General features: G+C 30.8%; 2 protein-coding genes across 3 annotated transcripts; both read left to right on the top strand.

The window, feature by feature from the left end:
• Positions 1 to 706: 706 nt before the first annotated feature.
• Positions 707 to 7,047, top strand: LOC113849331 (serine carboxypeptidase-like 20). 2 transcript variants are annotated; one of them, XM_027479177.1, is made up of 15 exons: positions 707 to 763; positions 956 to 1,099; positions 1,230 to 1,375; positions 1,846 to 1,922; positions 2,342 to 2,464; positions 2,587 to 2,689; positions 2,769 to 2,806; positions 2,877 to 2,978; positions 3,481 to 3,561; positions 3,640 to 3,885; positions 4,736 to 4,801; positions 4,879 to 5,000; positions 5,712 to 5,825; positions 6,446 to 6,491; positions 6,784 to 7,047. In XM_027479177.1, exons 2-15 carry the CDS (start codon positions 957 to 959, stop codon positions 6,865 to 6,867), a joined length of 1,491 nt encoding a protein of 496 aa, XP_027334978.1. In that variant the 5' UTR covers positions 707 to 763; position 956; the 3' UTR covers positions 6,868 to 7,047. The 2 variants fall into 2 exon arrangements, with proteins under 2 accessions (XP_027334978.1, XP_027334977.1); XM_027479176.1 differs by lacking the exon at positions 707 to 763 and having other exon boundaries at positions 913 to 1,099.
• Positions 7,048 to 7,935: 888 nt separating this feature from the next.
• Positions 7,936 to 15,088, top strand: LOC113851547. Its single transcript, XM_027482057.1, has 4 exons — positions 7,936 to 8,094; positions 9,346 to 9,556; positions 9,943 to 13,576; positions 13,678 to 15,088. The coding sequence occupies exons 1-4, from the start codon at positions 7,936 to 7,938 to the stop codon at positions 14,774 to 14,776; spliced, it is 5,103 nt and encodes a 1,700-aa protein (XP_027337858.1). The 3' UTR covers positions 14,777 to 15,088.
• Positions 15,089 to 18,938: the final 3,850 nt, after the last annotated feature.

The following is an 18,938-nucleotide window of genomic DNA, read 5'->3' as shown; positions in this document are numbered from 1 at the left end:
TCTAAACATGAGTCGCTGAAACCAAGGGATCAAAGTACTAGGAAGAAGGGTAGGAATTGAAACGGAAGAAGCATCTTTGGCGGAGGATCGGAAATGAGAGAATAAGGACCAGATGCCAATTATTTTAGTCTTGGGGACTATTTAACAATTAATAAGGACATGATGGACAAAATAAAAACTGACTCTTGTCTTCGGACTGTTATGGTCTTCCATAAAAAAGTTTTTATTTTATTGAAGAGATTATTTTTGTTATTTTGTTATTATTTCTGCTTATTATTTTTAAAATATAATTTTTAAAAGTTTTTTATTTTCACAAAAATATGTTTTATACACTTTAAAAAATAAATCTATATCTTCTAAAATTTAAATTTTACAAATGTTATAGAACTGATAATTATAACAAGTAAAGTATACATTTAATTTTTATAATTAACAATTATTTATATATTTTAGTCTCTATACAATTTATTATTATTATTATTATTTTATTCTTTTAATCATAAAATAAAATATTTGATATAAGAATTAAAATGTAACATTTTTAGACATATAAATTAATTTGTGAAAAATAATTGTAATTTTTAACCTTCAGAAACAGTTTTCTATTCTACTATGCTTGGGAACTTGGACTTGAACACCACTCTTGAAACGCCATTTCCCTTATCTTCATTGTTCAGTTACGCATTTAGAATCATTGGCTCAACTTCCTTAGCTCGCTCTCTCTCCTACGCATTTTTTCTGTAACTACTACTTACCTTTTAAGGCAACTAAACTTAAGTGTCGCGAGTTGCAACTTGCAATATATAAATTAATAATAATAAAAATAAAAATAAAAATATCTTGTTGATGGATCCATCATTGTTTCACATTCATTCTCTATAAATGGGGTTTCATTGTTTGTTGCTTTTGATAAAGATTTATTTTTTTTTCCTTTCATTTTCTTATCTTCTCACAGAATGGCCAAGACATGTTGCAGTTTGTGTTTGGTCTTTCTTCACGTTTTCCTTTGCTTTGTGTTAACCATTTCAGCACCTGAAAGTGCCATTGTAACACAGGTTCCTGGCTTCAATGGCACTCTACCTTCAAAGCACTATGCTGGGTACTTCTTTTTTTTCTAAACAAATTTAATGTTTTTTCCTTGGAAATGTTGACCCTTTGAGAAATTAATGAAATAAATAATTGCATTATTTTGTGTCTTATTATGCGGCCTTGTTTTGAGTTTGTTGAAGGTACGTGACAGTGGATGAAAGTCATGGACGGAACTTGTTTTACTATTTTGTTGTGTCAGAGGGAAAGCCTTCTGAGGACCCTGTGGTTCTGTGGCTTAACGGCGGACCTGGGTGCTCTAGCTTTGATGGATTCATATATGAGCATGGTAATTATTACCCTTTTCTCTTTTGGTAGATTTCAAGGTGAACATTAGGAATTGTAACCCAGAAATGGTTTGAAATTATTCATAGTTATGCTATATAGTTCTTTCCTAATGACTAGTTACTCAATATACTTGTTCAACACGCTTAACGGCGGACCTGGGTGCTCTAGCTTTGATGGATTCATATATGAGCATGGTAATTATTACCCTTTTCTCTTTTGGTAGATTTCAAGGTGAACATTAGGAATTGTAACCCAGAAATGGTTTGAAATTATTCATAGTTATGCTATATAGTTCTTTCCTAATGACTAGTTACTCAATATACTTGTTCAACACTTACTTGGTTTCTTCCAAGTACATATGATGGATATCCTAGTAAACCATCAGTAGAAAATGGTTCTGGTTCTGTCATTTGTTGACCCTGAGGCTGAGGTTACTTTATGAATCATGTGGCAATTGATTATTTGTTTCAGGTCCTTTTAATTTTGAAGCAGCAAAGACAAAGGGAGGCCTTCCCACGCTGCATCTCAATCCATACAGCTGGTCAAAGGTCTGAACTTTTTGAACATTGTTGAAATCAGAATGGGAAGGATTAGGTTTGTAAATGAGTTGAGTTGAGCCGAACCTGAAGTTCATAGGTTATTATTGTCAGGTCTACAGCTTGACTGATTTAAATAATCGAGTTTAACTAAGTTTGAGCTTGTTTGTTAGATAAGCAAACAATCTTTAGTATTTAGTGGCCTGAGTTGGCATAGTTCATGAGTAGCTCGACTCATTTACACTTCCAGGAAGGACGATTTCTTCTTTATCGTCATGTTTTGGGTTGAGTATATGTGTAATGCTGTGATTCATCAAATACTAGTTGTGTTTTCATGCGATCAATTTATATGTATGATTCTGTGATTCATCAAATCCTAGTTGTGTTTTCTTGTGATCAATTTAAATGTACGATTCTGTTTTGCACCATAGGTTTCCAGTGTCATATATTTGGATTCTCCAGCTGGTGTGGGGTTTTCATACTCTGAGAATAAAACTGATTACATAACAGGAGACTTAAAGACTGCCTCTGACACACATGCCTTTCTGCTTAAGGTAGTTAAGGAAAGTGAAAAATGTGAAATTTTGACATAATATTTGAACTAACAACTCTGTATTCTTCACAATATTCTTACATATATGCCCCTTTCATATATATTGCTTTTATTATAAATCAGTGGTTTGAACTATACCCTGAGTTCCTTACCAACCCATTCTTCATCGCTGGAGAGTCATATGCTGGAGTTTATGTACCTACTCTTGCTTTTGAAGTAGTGAAAGGTAGCAAGTTATGTCCTTATAGTGTTGAATAAATGTGTTAGAACGGGAAATAAGGTGTGGTTTCTTGATTTTTCCACAGGAATTGATGCTGGCGTCAAGCCCAAACTGAATTTAAAGGTCTTTATTTTTAAGTGATCAATTTATGTTTTCAAGCCTGTGGCTGCAATCTGAACGTCTTTGTGTGCAGGGTTATATGGTTGGAAATGGTGTTACAGATGAAATGTTTGATGGCAATGCTCTTGTTCCATTTGTGCATGGGATGGGTCTTATCTCAGATGATCTGTTTGAGGTGAAAACAAACACCACTTTTATATCATTGTCACACAATGATTCATCATAATTTCATCATCTTAATAGACCATTAAATTAATTGCTTAGTTTTTGTTTTATGAAATATGTAAAATAGTTTACACTTTCTGCTGTATCTAGATCATTTTGAAGGATTTTAATCATATTTGCACTTTTGCAGATAATCTAATTTTCATTTTTCTCTGACTGTAATTGTCTTATTCAACGTTGATTTTTTATATACTTAACTTGAAATAACTCATTTTCTTTCTAACATTATTTATGTTAAAATGAGAGGACATGCCAATTAAGATGTTCATAGAACCAATGATGTTATCTGCTATGAATTTTCCATTTATAATATGGCAATATGTATTATCTTTTGAATATAAAAGCAATACGCATTATTTAAGAGTATGTTTCATGTTTGGATAGATTTTGTTTGAAACCTTGCTAAGTCCTTTAAATATGTTTCATTTAACCAGTGGTAATTGCTGCTGCAGGAGGTTAACACTGAGTGCAAAGGAAATTTTTACAATCCAACAAGTGATAATTGTGCTTTCAAGCTTCAAAAAGTTGATCAGGTGATTTAATTAGATAACATTACTGACAAGAAATGAGCTAAGTGATTTGGAACTCATTGATGGTTCTTGCTATTTTAGGACATTGATGACATAAACATATATAACATTCTAGAACCATGCTATCATGGCACAGAGACACAGAAGATTACAGCATCCTATATTAGATTGCCATCTAGCTTCCGGAAGTTAGGTGAGACTGAAAGACCTTTTCCTGTGAGGAAAAGAATGTTCGGTCGTGCTTGGCCCCTAAGAGCACCTGTTAGACATGGAATTGTACCAACTTGGCCGCAGCTGAACAATCTTAACCATGCTCCACCATGCACTGTAGGTTGCATTACTACTATCTGAGTACCTATTTTTACCATTTATGATTTAGCGTCTAATTCTCAGCTACCATTTGACTTTAATGGCTTGATTATTGCATAAAATTTATGTCCAAGTCTGAGAACTGTTGATTCTTTATTGCTAAAACAACAGAAAACTTTGAGTTCTCCCCATCTTCTGTGAACAACAAAGCTGATTATTAAATTAGAAAGTGATGAAAATAGTCCTGAAAAAGAGAACATGCTCAAGTCAGTGAGAGAAATATAAATGCTAAATTGAAAGACACTCCTACAAGGTGTCTTCTATCTTGTTCTAAACCTTACATATTTGAAGTAATGCTTGTTCTTCATTTCAGATTAGAGATAAACTAGATTTGAGAGATTTCTAACAAATAACGATTTTCCATACTCCATTAGCACAAAATTATGTCTTACAGAAAACTAGGGTTGTTTGGATTGAAAATATGCTTTTTATTTTCATTTTAAATCACAAAAGTATCACCTTGTTTTCACTTTGTTTACTATTTTCAAATATTACAAACCAAATTGCCCCTATGCATTAGCTTCTAAAAATGGTTCTTTAAAATTGAAAGTAATTTTTTAAGGGATTTTCCTGTTAACATCTAAGCTATCATACAACAACAATTTGCTTTGATCGTGACAAATATTTCCCAGTTGAAGGGACAATAATTTCTTTTCACTCTGACTTATTCTTTCATGTCTACTTTGATTAAAATGTTGCCGGGCTTCTATATACATGATATAATCCTGTATCCTGATCACTTTTATAGTTATTGTATTATTTTTCCTCTGAATGTTTAACAAGTAACAAGATGTAATGATATCTTTAGGATGATGAGATTGCAGACACATGGTTGAACAATGAAGCAGTCAGGAAAGCAATTCATACTGCACAGGTAAGGTTTCTAACTCCAGTGAGGTATCTGTACTATGGATGTGAAAACACTAATTCTTGTTCTTTCTGATGAAACAGAAAAGTGTTGTCAGTAGCTGGGAACTTTGCACAGACATAATTTCCTTTGATCATGATGCTGGGAGCATGATCAAGTACCACAAGAACTTAACCTCCAAAGGGTATCGAGCACTTATATTCAGGTCAATTTTGTTCCATTACGTTTTACTATTTCTTCTGTTTAAGCAATTGTGCCTGCTTTGGGTATTATGAGTCTAACAAGCTCAATGTTTTTGTGCCCTTGAGCAGTGCAGAATATGTAGGAATGCACTTCATGATCTGAATGTATTTAGAAAATGAATTGCTTGCCTTACAAGTATCAGTGTTATCAAATTGCTTGCCCTTGAGCCGCCATCCGCCATTGATACCATTGTCAAGTATGCTGATTGCATATTTTCATTCTGGGAATAATTCGTTATCAATAATGATACTTCACTAGAATCTTTGTGGCTGACCATTTACATTGAGTAATGAATGACCATTTTCCCAAATTAGTGTTGGTTAATGCGAAGACAACCATTCTGTCAATGAAAGTAATATCATTGCCTTTCTCTTTTAACATAGTGTTGTCACCCATATTACAACCATTAGGCCCATTACTCACCCTATGTCAAAGTCATTCTAAATTCCACCACCACCATTATTATTTCCAATATCATTTCAACATGTTAATGCATTGTGGGCCTCTTGCATTGCAAGAAAGTAACCTTTTGCCACTTTCATTATGGGCTGGCACAATCAATTAAGCCTGCTAAAATATATTTTCCTTGTAATCTATTTTACTGTAAAAATACAGGTAAAGTTTAGACTTTAAGATTAATTGATTTGAAAAATAAGTTTCACGTTTCTGGCAGTGGTGATCACGACATGTGTGTTCCATTTACTGGGAGTCAAGCATGGACAAGATCAGTGGGCTACAAGATTGTTGATGAATGGAGGCCTTGGATGTCCAATAATCAAGTTGCTGGGTACTTATAGCTCCATTCCCTTTTATCTTCTTATCCTACTTTGTTAATCTTCAAATATTTTAATCAGTTAAATGGGGGACCTTGTTTAAAAATCTCTTGTCTCTGAAATGGTTTATTAGTCTAGATAAATTGATCTTTGTTAAGTGCCTATACCTTGCATTATGAAACATGCTAGAACATATTTTTTGGGATTCTGGCTCGTCTAAATTAAGGTGTGTGAAGTAAGCGAGGGACTAATTATAGTTGATTTGATATTGATTATGTTGATTAAAGGCTTTAATTCAAATAACGGTAATTAGCCCCATATTTTTCCATTGTAGATTTTTTAATTGGATCTGCATACTTGTATTCTAGTATTGATCCTTCTTATCAATAGGAATTTAGGTCTCAAGGTTGCAACCTGTTATCAAAAGTTCAAAACATGCCCCAGAAATGTTTTTCACCACACATTGCATAAAAGACCAATCTCTCTCTCTTTATTTGGAGGAGGAAACCATTACAGTTGAATTTTATGATAACTGCTTTAAAGTCATATTTAGAGTATTTTCTAATTGGTTGTTGGTGTAAATCTTTACATTAACAAAATATTAATATTAAACTCTTTTCTTTATTGGTTGCAGGTTTACACAAGGATATGACAAAAATCTTACTTTTCTGACCATAAAGGTTTGTGTATATACATTATCAATAAGAATTAGAGAAAAAAAGGTAACCCTGAAGCAGTTTTATTAGCATCAAACTTTACAAATCGTAAGTTCTTATTAAAAAAATAAAATATTCATTATACTTTTATAATTTTAATATAATAAAGAATTATTATTTTACTTACCTAAAATAACCAGCCTTAAAGGTGATGTTAACTTTTTTCATTAAAAAATCTCTCCTTTATTTTTCTCCAACCAAACACATTGGCTGCATTGGTTGAGTTGTGAATAATATTTGATTACATTTGATACAGGGAGCTGGGCATACTGTTCCGGAATATAAACCAAGAGAGGCTTTGGATTTTTATAAACGCTTTCTTTCTGGATTGCCAATATGAAAGAGACTGAGAATGGAATAATGCTGCTTTTCGTTTTCTTTGTACTTTATAAATGATTTATATGGGTGAATGGAGACATCATATTATATCATATATGTCTATTCTATGTTTACCTCTCTGATTTATTACCATGGTAATATTAATTACCTTTTATATTTAAAATGAGACTAATAGCATATGACAAATAACCTTGTTTAATTTATTAAATTTGGGCCACGGCAATTCATTTATTAATTTCTTACAAAATATAATGCCCGGGCGTGCGTAATATGGATTTTTGTAAACATAAAAAAAAATTAAAAATGTTTTTTTTAGGTTGTTATACTTTTTAAAAAAAATTAGTAGTCTTATTTTTTTTCTCTTTTTTAGTCTCTAATCTTTTAAATTTAACGCTTTTAGTCCTTAATTGACTTAATCTAATAATAATAATCTGACACATAACACATAAAAATAATTTGTGACAAACTCTTAACTGGTCATGTTTATTAAAATGCTTAAACTTATTGTTAAATGACTGAAGTTAGCAAAAACCCAAACTAAAATTAAACACATTTCCTTGGAAGGATAAAAGCATAGTAAAAATCAGTAAAGAAACATTAAGAGCATGTTTATTTTCCTTTTTAAAACGATTTTTTTAATTAAAAATATATGTATTTTTAGATTTTAATTAAAGATATATATTTTTAATCTTTAAAAAGAAAAAACTCTTTTTAATTAAAAACTAAAAATACATATATTTTTAATTTTTTAAAATTAATTTTTAAAAGGAAAAAACACTTTTTAAAAAGGAAAACAAACGTATCCTAACATTCTGAAAATGCTTTGACTAGGTGGCAATAGGCCTCTTTCTCATTGGAGAGGGGAAAGGTCAAAGAAATTTAAAAGTTCCACTAGAATGCTTCTCCACGAAGTTGTTTTATCTTCAGAGCTTATTAATAAGCAAAGGAAGGATCACATAACTTGTTCATATGCTTTGTTAGTCTTTCTTATATTCACTTGTTTTCCCATTTTGTTTCAGTATTGTTGACACTTTGTGACTGTGATTTAGGCAAGTGAGTGAGAGACGTAATGGGGACTCCAAAGGATCACATTGAAGAGATAAGAAGGAACAAGTTCTCCATTGGGGGCACACCAAACCCATTGATTGAAGACTTGCATCAAGCTGTTAAAAATCTCTCTGTTGAACTTTATGCCAAAGATGTTCATTTTCTCATGGAACTCATTCAGGTCCCCACTCACTACTTAATTTTTTAATTACCATCATTCTCATTTTCTCTTCTTTTTTATTTTATTATATATTTGAAAAATATGACCGAGTACTTACACGTTTGATCGGAAGTATTATTTATATTTAACTTAGAATTTTATATAATAAATTTGATCATTAAATTATTGAAATAAACTATTTTTTTTAAGTTTGAATAACTCATTTGAGAACCTATATTTTTATAACATTGATTTGTTTGCTTAAATTGTATGTCTCTAAATTGCCATGTAACTACCAAGTTACACAAAGAAGCTGAGTGCTAATAATGTCCACTACACACAAATTTTATTTTATTGATTACCATATTATTAGCAGCTAAAGTATGATTATATTCCTTAAGTTCTATTTTGCCATATATTTTCTTAAATTATGGTCTTCGATATTTTCCTGTCTTTGGTTTTACTTAAACAATTTTGTTTTCCGTAAATTAAAATAGTATTAGATGTTTGGATGAAACTTTTGTTTATTGTTTTTCCTTTTTAATCATTTGTCGGTATGCATTTATTAAAATTTTTGTTGTCACATATAATAGCTATTTAATTTATTTTATTTAGGACCAAAAGCTTTTATAAAAATTGTTTTTATCACTTTTTTAACTAAATGTGTTTACATAAAGTTTCAACAGAATAATGCAGGGTAACAATATCCATACAAATCTTTTAACAGAAATTTTAAGTGCAGTCTTACATATTATAATGAAAAGACTCTTTCTTTAAATTATGGTAGTCCTATGATCTGCTTTTGCTTTGCTTCCTTGTTGCAATATCTGTGAGCACTTCTAGTTTAGTTTTAGCTATATAACTAGTACTCGCATGCATTTTTATAAATAGAATAAAAGAAAATACATAAAATGTCATTTTAATTAAGTTTGGTATCTTATACAGTTTTTTGTGACATTCAAAACTTTTATATTTTAGCTTAATCTCATTTATAGTTTCACAGATTTTCTATTAAGTTTTAAATGGAGTTTCTTAAAATTACAACTATGCTTTGGACATGTAGAATCATTTAAGATTTTAGATTTATGCATTTGTAATATTTGATAGTTCTCCAATTATTTAATGTAGAGTAGAGACTTTGATGCAGACATCCACTCTTAATTATCTGTTCAATGTATTGCCTTCATTGATACACTTACTAGAAATGATGACATTATATTATTCAATAATAGTGGCTGATTTACTATCACAAATTTATTGTTACTTTCACAGAATGCTGAAGATAATCAGTATTCTGAAGGAGTGAGTCCTTCACTTGAGTTCATCATAACTACTAAGGACATAACAGCTACTGGTGCTCCAGCCACGTTACTGATTTTCAACAATGAAAAGGGTTTCTCCCCTAAAAACATTGAATCTATATGCAGTGTTGGACGGTCCACAAAGAAAGGCAAAAGGAGCAGTGGTTACATAGGCGAGAAAGGTACATTCTCTATCTTAATTCTTAAATGTCTCTAAACGGGTTTGTATATTATTTCAGTAGAGACATGTGTGGGTCATGCCTTCAGTGAAGATTAGTTAAGTAATTAAATTGTATTTAAATACCAGTATAAATTGTTCATATATGCACACAACTAGCTTGAATCAACTCAGTGCCTAATACCTTGTTGCATGAAAATAATGCTTGTAATTGTTAACAATGTTTTAGTATTTCTTGTTCCAAATATGGTTCTCATTACTCAAATTTAAACATGTTACTATCATCTGAAAGGCTAAGTTAATAAATTACCATGACTGTGCATAATAGTGGCCAAATGAAAAAAAATGATGCAAATCAATGACACAATCTCTTGTATGGTTGGATTGCAGGAATTGGTTTCAAGAGTGTATTTCTAGCTACTACTCAGCCACATATTTTTAGCAATGGATATCAGATACGGTTCAACGAGAATCCTTGTCAACATTGCGGCCTTGGCTATATAGTTCCTGAATGGGTTGAGAAGCCAACCCATCTTGACATAGAGGAGATATATGGTGCTGGTGACAATGCTGTTCCAACTACAACAGTTGTCTTACCTCTGAAGCAGGATAAGGTCAATCCGGTGAAACAGCAGCTGTCAAATGTTCATCCAGAAGTTCTGTTGTTCCTTTCTAAGATCAGACACCTTTCTGTCAGAGAAAGTAATCATGATCCAAAGCTGAACACTGTGAACTCCATATCTATTTCAAGTGAAATTAACTTTGCAACAAGGAAAAACATGAATGCTGAGTCGTACACACTTCATCTATCTGCTGAGGAAAATGGTGGTTCTGAAAAGGAATGCAGCTACTATATGTGGAAGCAGAAGTTTCCTGTCAGGTCTGAATATGTGGTGGAAAGGAGAAGGGATGTTGAGGAATGGGCTGTTACATTAGCCTTACCAAATCAAGAGAGGCTTCATAGGGGAAGGACCTCACCTGGGGTCTATGCATTTCTTCCTACAGAGATGGTAACTAACTTCCCCTTCATAATTCAAGCAGATTTTGTCCTAGCTTCGTCAAGGGAGACAATTCTCTTTGATGATAAGTGGAACGAAGGAATACTAGATTGTATTCCTTCAGCATTTATGGATGCTTTCAAAACACTTGTCATAGGATCAGATCAAGCTCCCTTGTCCAGTTTGGCTCCCATGTTCAAATTCATTCCCATTAATAGTTCTCCTTATGAGAAGTTAAATCATGTGAGGGAGAAAATCAAATCAAAACTGCTTGATGAAAAAATTATTCCTATTGAGACATATAAAGAGCAGAAGCATTTCTTTAAGCCTTGTGAAGTTGGAAGGCTACTGCCTCAATTTTGGAGTATTTTGTCTGAGGCTCGTGCGCAAGGAGTGCTCTTGCTTAACCTATCATCTCACGATGGAATTAAAATTTTGAGTTCTTCATTTGATAAAAGCCAGTATGATGGAATACTAAATTTTTTAGGAGTTCAACAGGTCAAAGTTGATTGGTATGCAAAGTGCATTCGAAGTTCCAATCTTGTGGATGGAGTATCTGAAGATGTTTATCTGAAGCTTCTACAGTTTGTTGCTACAAACTGGGAAATGAAGTTTGATGGATCCAACATGGTTAGCATTCCTTTGTTGAAGTATGTGTGTTCTGATGGGAGCCTGTCCTATTTCAGTGTTTCTGATTGCACCTACGGTGGAAAGCAATTAGTTATAGCAGACCCGAATCAGTTATGTCCATGTTCTTGGATGATTGATTGGAACTGGGAGTTTTCAGGTGCATCCAACCTGTTTTTTTTGCCAGAATTGACACAGAAAGCTGTCTTGCATTTTCCCCACAGGCAAACTTTATTGGAATGGCTGGAAAATGAAGTTAACGTGACTACTTTGAATGTGCACTCTTTTGCAAATTTACTTTGCAGTTCTATTAAAGGAAACTGTAAACGTGCTATTACATATGCTCACTTTTTATATCATTCTTTGTCTAATGGTTACTTGTCAAGTCGGGAGGTCGATGGCTTGGTTACTTCTATGCCACTTGTTGACAACTATGGACATGTGACTGACAGTAGAAAAGGGGTTCTTTTACCTGCAAATGTGAGCAAATGGGCAGACCTGATTGTTTCGAATCCATGGAGAAGTGAAAATTATGTTGAGCTGGGAAAGGAGTATTTACAGCAATCTTGTTATGCAGGCCAATCCACAGACTATAAGGAACTAATCGAATTCCTGAAAGATCATGCTGATGCATCTGACATTCCTTATATATCTCCGCCAAATGCTGGGTTTCCTGGTGTAGATACACCACTTACAAAAGATAATGCTTTTTTACTCTTAGATTGGATTCGGAACCTGAAGTATAGAGGAGTGCATCTACCAGAGAGGTTCTTGAAATGCATAAAGGAAGGAAGCTGGCTTAAAGTTACAATCACTGGATGGAGGCCACCCTCAAAGTCATTCTTAATTCGCTCATCATTGGGAAGAATTTTGCAAAGTGGTTCTGTTCTTGTTGACATTCCATTGGTCGATGAGAGTTTCTATGGTAGAAGAATACTTGAGTATGAGGAGGAGCTGAAAACAGTTGGTGTGATGTTCAGTTATGAGCAAGCGTGTGAATTCATTGGAAAAGAACTAATGAATCGTGCAGAATCTTTCACTTTAAGCAGGAATCATGTTATTTTGATGCTGAAATTCATCCAATATCTGAGACAAAGCCTTCTTCCTTCAGACAAATTTGTCAACAGCATCAGAAAGGGAAGCTGGTTAAAGACATCTCATGGTCTGAGGTCTCCCGTCGGATCTGTATTATATGATTCGGGATGGGGAGTTGCATCACAAATTAGTGCCATCCCTTTTATTGATCAGGTTTATTTTGGTGAGGAAATATATAATTTCAAAGAGGAGCTTAAGTTGCTTGGCGTTATAGTTGGCTTCAATGGAAATTACAATGTTGTAATTGATCATATAAAGCCAGCCTATAATTTGGCATGTTTAACAGCTGAGGCTGTTCTGTTGATAATGGAATGTATAAAACAGTCCTCTAGCTCAGGTGGTAAACTCTTAAATTTATTCAAAGGTATGAGCTTTCTGAAGACAAATAATGGAATGTATAAAACACCAGGTGAATGTTTTTTGTATGATCCTGTATGGGGCTGCCTTTTCGCGGTGTTTAGTGATTTTCCAGTGATTGATCACAAGTTCTACGGTGATAAGATATTTAATTACAAAGGTGAATTAAAGAAAACTGGGGTGGTGGTTGATTTTGAGGAGGCTATCCAAAAATTTCATTGCCTCTTCAAACAAGCCTCAAAACGTTCATTTACCCCACAACATGTCAAGTCTCTTCTCCATTGTTTCAGGCTGCTGAAGGGAACTCAATATAGATTTCCTGCTGATTTCTTATCGACTGTACAAAATGAGAAGTGGTTGTTTACTCGAGTTGGTGGTTATAGATGTCCCACAGATTGCATTTTTTATGGTGTGGAGTGGAAATCTATCTCTACAATAACTTGTCTTCCTTTTATTGATGACAGTGACAACTGTTATGGTCAAGAAATACACAAGTACAAGGAAGAGCTGAAGAGCATTGGTGTTGTTACTGAATTGAAAGATGGGGTGATGTTTGTGCCTAAATGTTTGAAATTTCCTTTAGATCCCTCCACCATTACTCCTGAAAGTGTGTTAGCTTTTCTGGGATGCATCAGACTTTTAATGCACAGGACTAATCTTTTCATTGAAGATGACTTCAGAAGAAGACTGTGCAGAAATTGGTTGAAGACACATGCTGGTTATAGGCCACCGAAAAAATGTTTGTTGTTCGATTCCAAGTGGAATTCATTCTTGAAGCCAACTGATGGGCCTTTCATTGATGAGAATTTTTATGGTCCCAAAATTTCATCTTACAAGAAAGAACTCAATGCAATTGGGGTCATTGTTGACATTGAGAAAGGGTGCTTCTTGGTTGCTAGTCACCTTGAGTGTCTCTCTGATTATAACACCATCGTGCAAGTATATAGGTACTTCCTTCTGCTCTAAAGAAGCTTCTTCTCTTTTAGTTTTTTCAGTTTTAAAAATTATATTAAAGGAGATATCTGTTGTATTTTCTCTGTGATTATAGGTACTTAAGTGAATACAAGTGGAAACCAGAAGATAAATCTGTCCCAAAGATTTGGATTCCAGACAATGAAATCTGGGTGAATCCTGAAGAATGTATCATACATGATCAGGATGAACTTTTTGATTCAGAATATTATGTTTTGGAAGATATCTATGAAAAGGATATTCTTCCTTTTTTCTCATTTGCCATGGAAGTGAGGAACAAGCCTTCAATTGATGATTATGTTGACCTGTGGAAGCATTGGGAGGATTCATTGGAACAACTGTCATACGACAAGTGCTCTAAGTTCTGGATGTTTATGCTGAAACATGCGAGCTCAAGTGTGGAGAAGAAACTCTCTGAAAAGTTGATGAAATTGCCTGCAACATCAGGCAACAATAAAATCATTTTGTTAGATAAGGAGGATGTTTTTATTCCTGATAACCTTTATCTGAAGAGGCTTTTTGAGAATGAGAATGTTTTTGTCTGGTTTCCTCAGAACATGGCACCATTGTACAGGTGTAAATTGTTTGACATCTATAGAAAAATTGGTGCTCAAAATATCTCTGAATCTTTGTCTAAGGAAGAGTCATCCTTACTGAATGGCGATGAATTTAATCAGGTTGATGCTTGTAATATTTTCAACATGAAGGGGTTAGTCAAGCTTATTCTTGGTTTTCTTGCTTGTTCTAGCCTCAAAATGAAACAAGATGAGAGGCACAATGCTGTTCAAGGCCTACTCAACCTTAGTTTCTTTGAGACAATGAAGCCAGTCACCGTAAGCTATAGTTTATCACTGTCATCAGGTGACATCATTAGCAAGAAGGCAAACAGAATGGTGCGGTGGGAAAGGGAAAGTTCCAAATTTTTCACTCAGAAGATGGATGGGCATCCTGGAAATGGAAGTTTGATAAAATATGCTACCTATTTCTCTGAAACAATATCAGAGGGTGTTTTGCGCGAGAATCATGATCATGTTCCTGCACTATCTGAGCTGATCAAGTTGGCTTTTCTGTTGAAATTCAACAATGAGGCAATTGAATTTCTTATGGAGTCCAAGAACTTGCAGATTTTTGGTGGAGATCAGAAGTTCCTTACTTCTGGCTTCCTATCTGACTAAGTCTACTGCATTGATGTTTAAAATGTTTAAACTAAGGTTTGCATATTACCATATGTGTATTTATAAATTCTGTTTCAAAGTTTGCTTGTTCCCTTGTGTGGTGTGTGATTAGTTAATGACAGAGAAAAATGTTGCATTAGCTGTTAAGACTTGAAGTATTAGTTACTCAGTTTCATGGTCAATGCTTTGGTTTTCGTTGTCTGAATGAATATTTCCCATGTTTATAATCTCTCTTAATATCTTTAATTTTGTTTGATGAAAAATTGGACCTTGCTACATTTGTGGTCTTGAAAGTCTCATATTACTATTAGTGTCTCCTTATTGCATATATATTATTATTGTTTTATATTTATTTTAACTTGAAAATCTCATATTAGTGTGTCCTTATTGCATATATATTATTGTTTTATATTTTAACTCGAAAGTCATGCTAAAAGCATACGCCCAAGTAAAATTTTGTTAACTTTTGAAACAAATTGTTTGCCATGATTCTGCTAACAGTAACTTCAATAAAAATGAATTATGTGCTGTGTATATAAATCAAATAGTAACTTCTTGTTATTCCATATATATGCAATACACCTTTATGCTTTGTTTTGATAGACCTATTGGCATGAAAAGAAAATGTAAGGAATGATTTTTGTGCAGAATTTTTTGTTTTCTACTGTTTGAATACTTGTCTGCTCACACGTGCTAATACAATTTACTTATTTTAACTCATTCAAATAAGTGGAGAGAATTTTTATCATTTTTTTTATTTTTATATTCTTCCAAAAAATATATTTTCTATTTTTATTTTTACTCTAATTTTTTCTTTCATTATTTCATCTCTCTTCCAAAACATACTATACTATTAGTTCTTCTTGTTGCATACTTGCATTGACCTGTATTACCAAAAGCACATATAATGTGCGTTAATATTTAGTTTATTTTAAAGAAATGATCATGTTAGCTTCATAAATTTATTAAATATTATTAGTTTGATGTTTTAAATTACTAAAATATTGTACATATAATAATTAATAAATTTCATTAAAAATTATAACATTTAACATGTATTAAATTACATTAAATTTTATGATTTTTATTAAAAAGTTTCTATAATAATTTTTTAAGACAAAAGTTAGGTACAATATCGTAAATACATTTTATACTCTTTTAATTAAAATTAAAATTTCATCTCACTAATATCTAATTACTTTTAAAATTTTATTGTGTAAAGTATTAAATTAAAATTCAATTTCATTTAAAAATAACACAAAACACCTAAATTAATGAACTTAAATTTTATGATATATTTTATCTTCATATGTTAAAGGATAATATTTTTCTAATGTGTATGCAGAATTTAAAGCTATTTTTTAATTAAAAATAAGCATTAATTTTTTCAAAATTATAAAAAAATTGATAAATTATTTAATAAAATATATTTTATGTACATTCCTTAAAGTAACCATAAAAAAATAGTTAATAATTTTGGAAACACTAAAATTCAGAACCTTGGCTAATATGAAAAGCCTTGGGATTTAATTGAAACTATTAAAAGTAGATAACTAGCAAAAAATAAAATAAAAATTCAAGGTTCGAATTACATAAAACATGATAACAAATTTACTCTCTTTGGTCAATAATAATATAATGACTACATATGAATCCTTTACTTGTTTTTTGGATGACATATACAAACAGAAATAAAACACTTCAAAACGAAAATAATCTAAAATTACCCTTAAAAACATGAATGATTCAAATGGTTATCCTAAGATAATGACATAAACAAATGACGTTTGTAGGAATATCATAAAACAAAGGCATACCAAGCCTAAAGGATGTTCCTTGGGCTATGAAACTGGTCCCAATCCCTCTCGTTTGCAAACTCACTTATTTTCTACTTAAGCATGTTAAGAGTAATAGGTACTTCTTCATCAATCTTACCCATCTTTAAATCACAAAACAAAAGAGAGGATGAAGAAATAGAGAGAGAAGAATGAAGAAATGAAAGACAAATAGAAACACATTATATAAGGAACTGAAGACAAGAAAGACAAATTTAAAACTTTTTTGTTTTCTTGGGAAGAATGACTAATAGTGTGTTATTATGCATAAAAAAATAGGAAAATTATTTGCATGGTCTTGGACTATTATTGTTCCTACTAATAAAAAAGACATTTATGTATTTTTTTTTATTTTTATAAAATTGATACATGTCTAAACTTAATTGACAGGAACTACATGATCCTGGATTATTGAATAATTTTTTAGATGATAAAAAAATGTCATTCCGTTTAATATTTGAAATAAAAAACAATAAAATAAAATATAAATATATTTAAATAAAAAATACTTCTTTATTAAAATTAATATAATTTTTTAATTTTTTTCTGTATTATATTATTAAAATTTTTAATATTAAATTAAAATAATTTTCTTCCATGTTTTTACAATAAAAAATTAATTTTTGGTAAGAAATTTTATTTAAAAATATAAAAAATGTAAAATATATTTTAGATGATAAGTAAAATATTTTTATAAAATTATTTTAAAATATAATTTTTTAAGATATATATTTTTTAAAATATTCATATAATATTTTCATAAAAAGTATTAAAATTATATTTTTAAAATAATTTTTTGTAAAATATTAAAAAGATATGAAGTATGACTAAGAAGGTAATAAAAAAAGTTATTCTATTATGATATTCTTCTGACTTATGACTTTCTTTTGAATAAGAATTTAAACTATGAAGATATGATAATCATTAGTATATCTTGTTATTAATAAATATAAAAACAAATATTTTTTCTTCTTCTATTCTTGTATCCTAAATACTACAGTAGCTTTAAGTGTTTATTAACATTCTTATTTATAAATTTTTATATAAAATATTCTTATTATTAGTATAGAAATTTATCACTACTTATTATCATTTTAATTTAAGTAATTTTTATTTAAAATACTATTTTTTATTTCTTATAATTATATTAATAATTTGAGTATTTGAGACAAAAATCACTTAAATAATAGTAACAATAGATATATGAGATTGACAATGGATGATCTCTTAATATGGTAAAAATGGTAATTTAGACAAAAAAAATTATTTAAATGAAAGTCAGTATAAATATTTAAAAGTCTTTAATCCATTAAGAGTACCTTCACGAATAAATGTAGGACAGATATTTGAATCCTCACTCGTGTTAGTAGGAAGTATGCTAGATAGACATTATCGAATAACACCTTTAATACACATGCATATATGAATTTTAAAAATTTTATTATATCTATATTTATAATGTAATAAATATCTGTAATCAAATTTTATTATTTTTAAATTTAAAAATTAATATTTTTTTATTTTAAGAAAAATTTGATGGTTAGCTTTGTTGAAAGGAGAAAAAAGAGGAGATAAGAGACTCAAAAGGGATTCAAGTTACTCAATTTGGTTTAGCTAATTTTAAAGTTAAATTTTTATTTAAAAATTAATCTTATACTATTTAATATAATTAAGATATGTGATTAATTAATTTTATTGAAATATACATTGTTAAAAAATAACCAATTAGTTTTTTTTATTAAACTAAATATTATACTATTTAATAACATTAAGCAATTAAGCTAACTCATGTAATTTTACAAGTGAGATGCAAAGAGTAAAAACTAATTTTAAAAATATAATTTTTTACTTCTTTTGCTTAATTTTACATTGAGTTATTATAATTTAAATTATATGCAATTTTGGTATTATAATTTTTTTTTATTAAATTTAGGTAAATTTAGTCCATGCATTCATTTCTTTTTTTATTAAATATCGTCAAAATTATTATTTTTAATTACTTATTTGAAAATATATGATGCATTTGAAAATGATCAAATCATGATGTTTTATTTAATGATTTTATGTAGAAAAGGTCTAAAATAATTTAATTAATTTTAATTACAAAGATTTTTACAAAGAAATGGGAGAAATAAGTTACTACAATAACAAAGAATTCAGTGCATCATAATAGAACAAAACACATACTATTCAAATACTATTTTATTAGGAAAGCAGAAGGAACTAATGAAATCAAGTTTGAGCATTACAAACTAAAGATTAAATTGCAGATATTTTCACTAAAATGCTACCAAGATCAAAATTTAAACAGGTGTGCATAATGTTTG

This window comes from Abrus precatorius, unplaced genomic scaffold, assembly GCF_003935025.1.
Source record: "Abrus precatorius isolate BTA unplaced genomic scaffold, Abrus_2018 Scaffold9, whole genome shotgun sequence".
Taxonomy (NCBI): Eukaryota; Viridiplantae; Streptophyta; class Magnoliopsida; order Fabales; family Fabaceae; genus Abrus; species Abrus precatorius.
Note: the sequence above shows the minus strand (reverse complement) of the source record. Positions and strands in the feature narration are given on the sequence as shown.

Coding starts and splice junctions, on each gene's coding strand:
- LOC113851547 (XM_027482057.1), top strand. CDS start 7,936: ATGGGGACTCCAAAGGATCACATTGAAGAGATAAGAAGGAACAAGTTC. Junction 9,557..9,942: donor TGGTTACATAGGCGAGAAAG/GTACATTCTCTA, acceptor GTTGGATTGCAG/GAATTGGTTTCAAGAGTGTA. Junction 13,577..13,677: donor ACCATCGTGCAAGTATATAG/GTACTTCCTTCT, acceptor CTGTGATTATAG/GTACTTAAGTGAATACAAGT.
- LOC113849331 (XM_027479177.1), top strand. CDS start 957: ATGGCCAAGACATGTTGCAGTTTGTGTTTGGTCTTTCTTCACGTTTTC. Junction 4,802..4,878: donor AAGCAATTCATACTGCACAG/GTAAGGTTTCTA, acceptor CTGATGAAACAG/AAAAGTGTTGTCAGTAGCTG. Junction 5,826..6,445: donor TCCAATAATCAAGTTGCTGG/GTACTTATAGCT, acceptor TATTGGTTGCAG/GTTTACACAAGGATATGACA.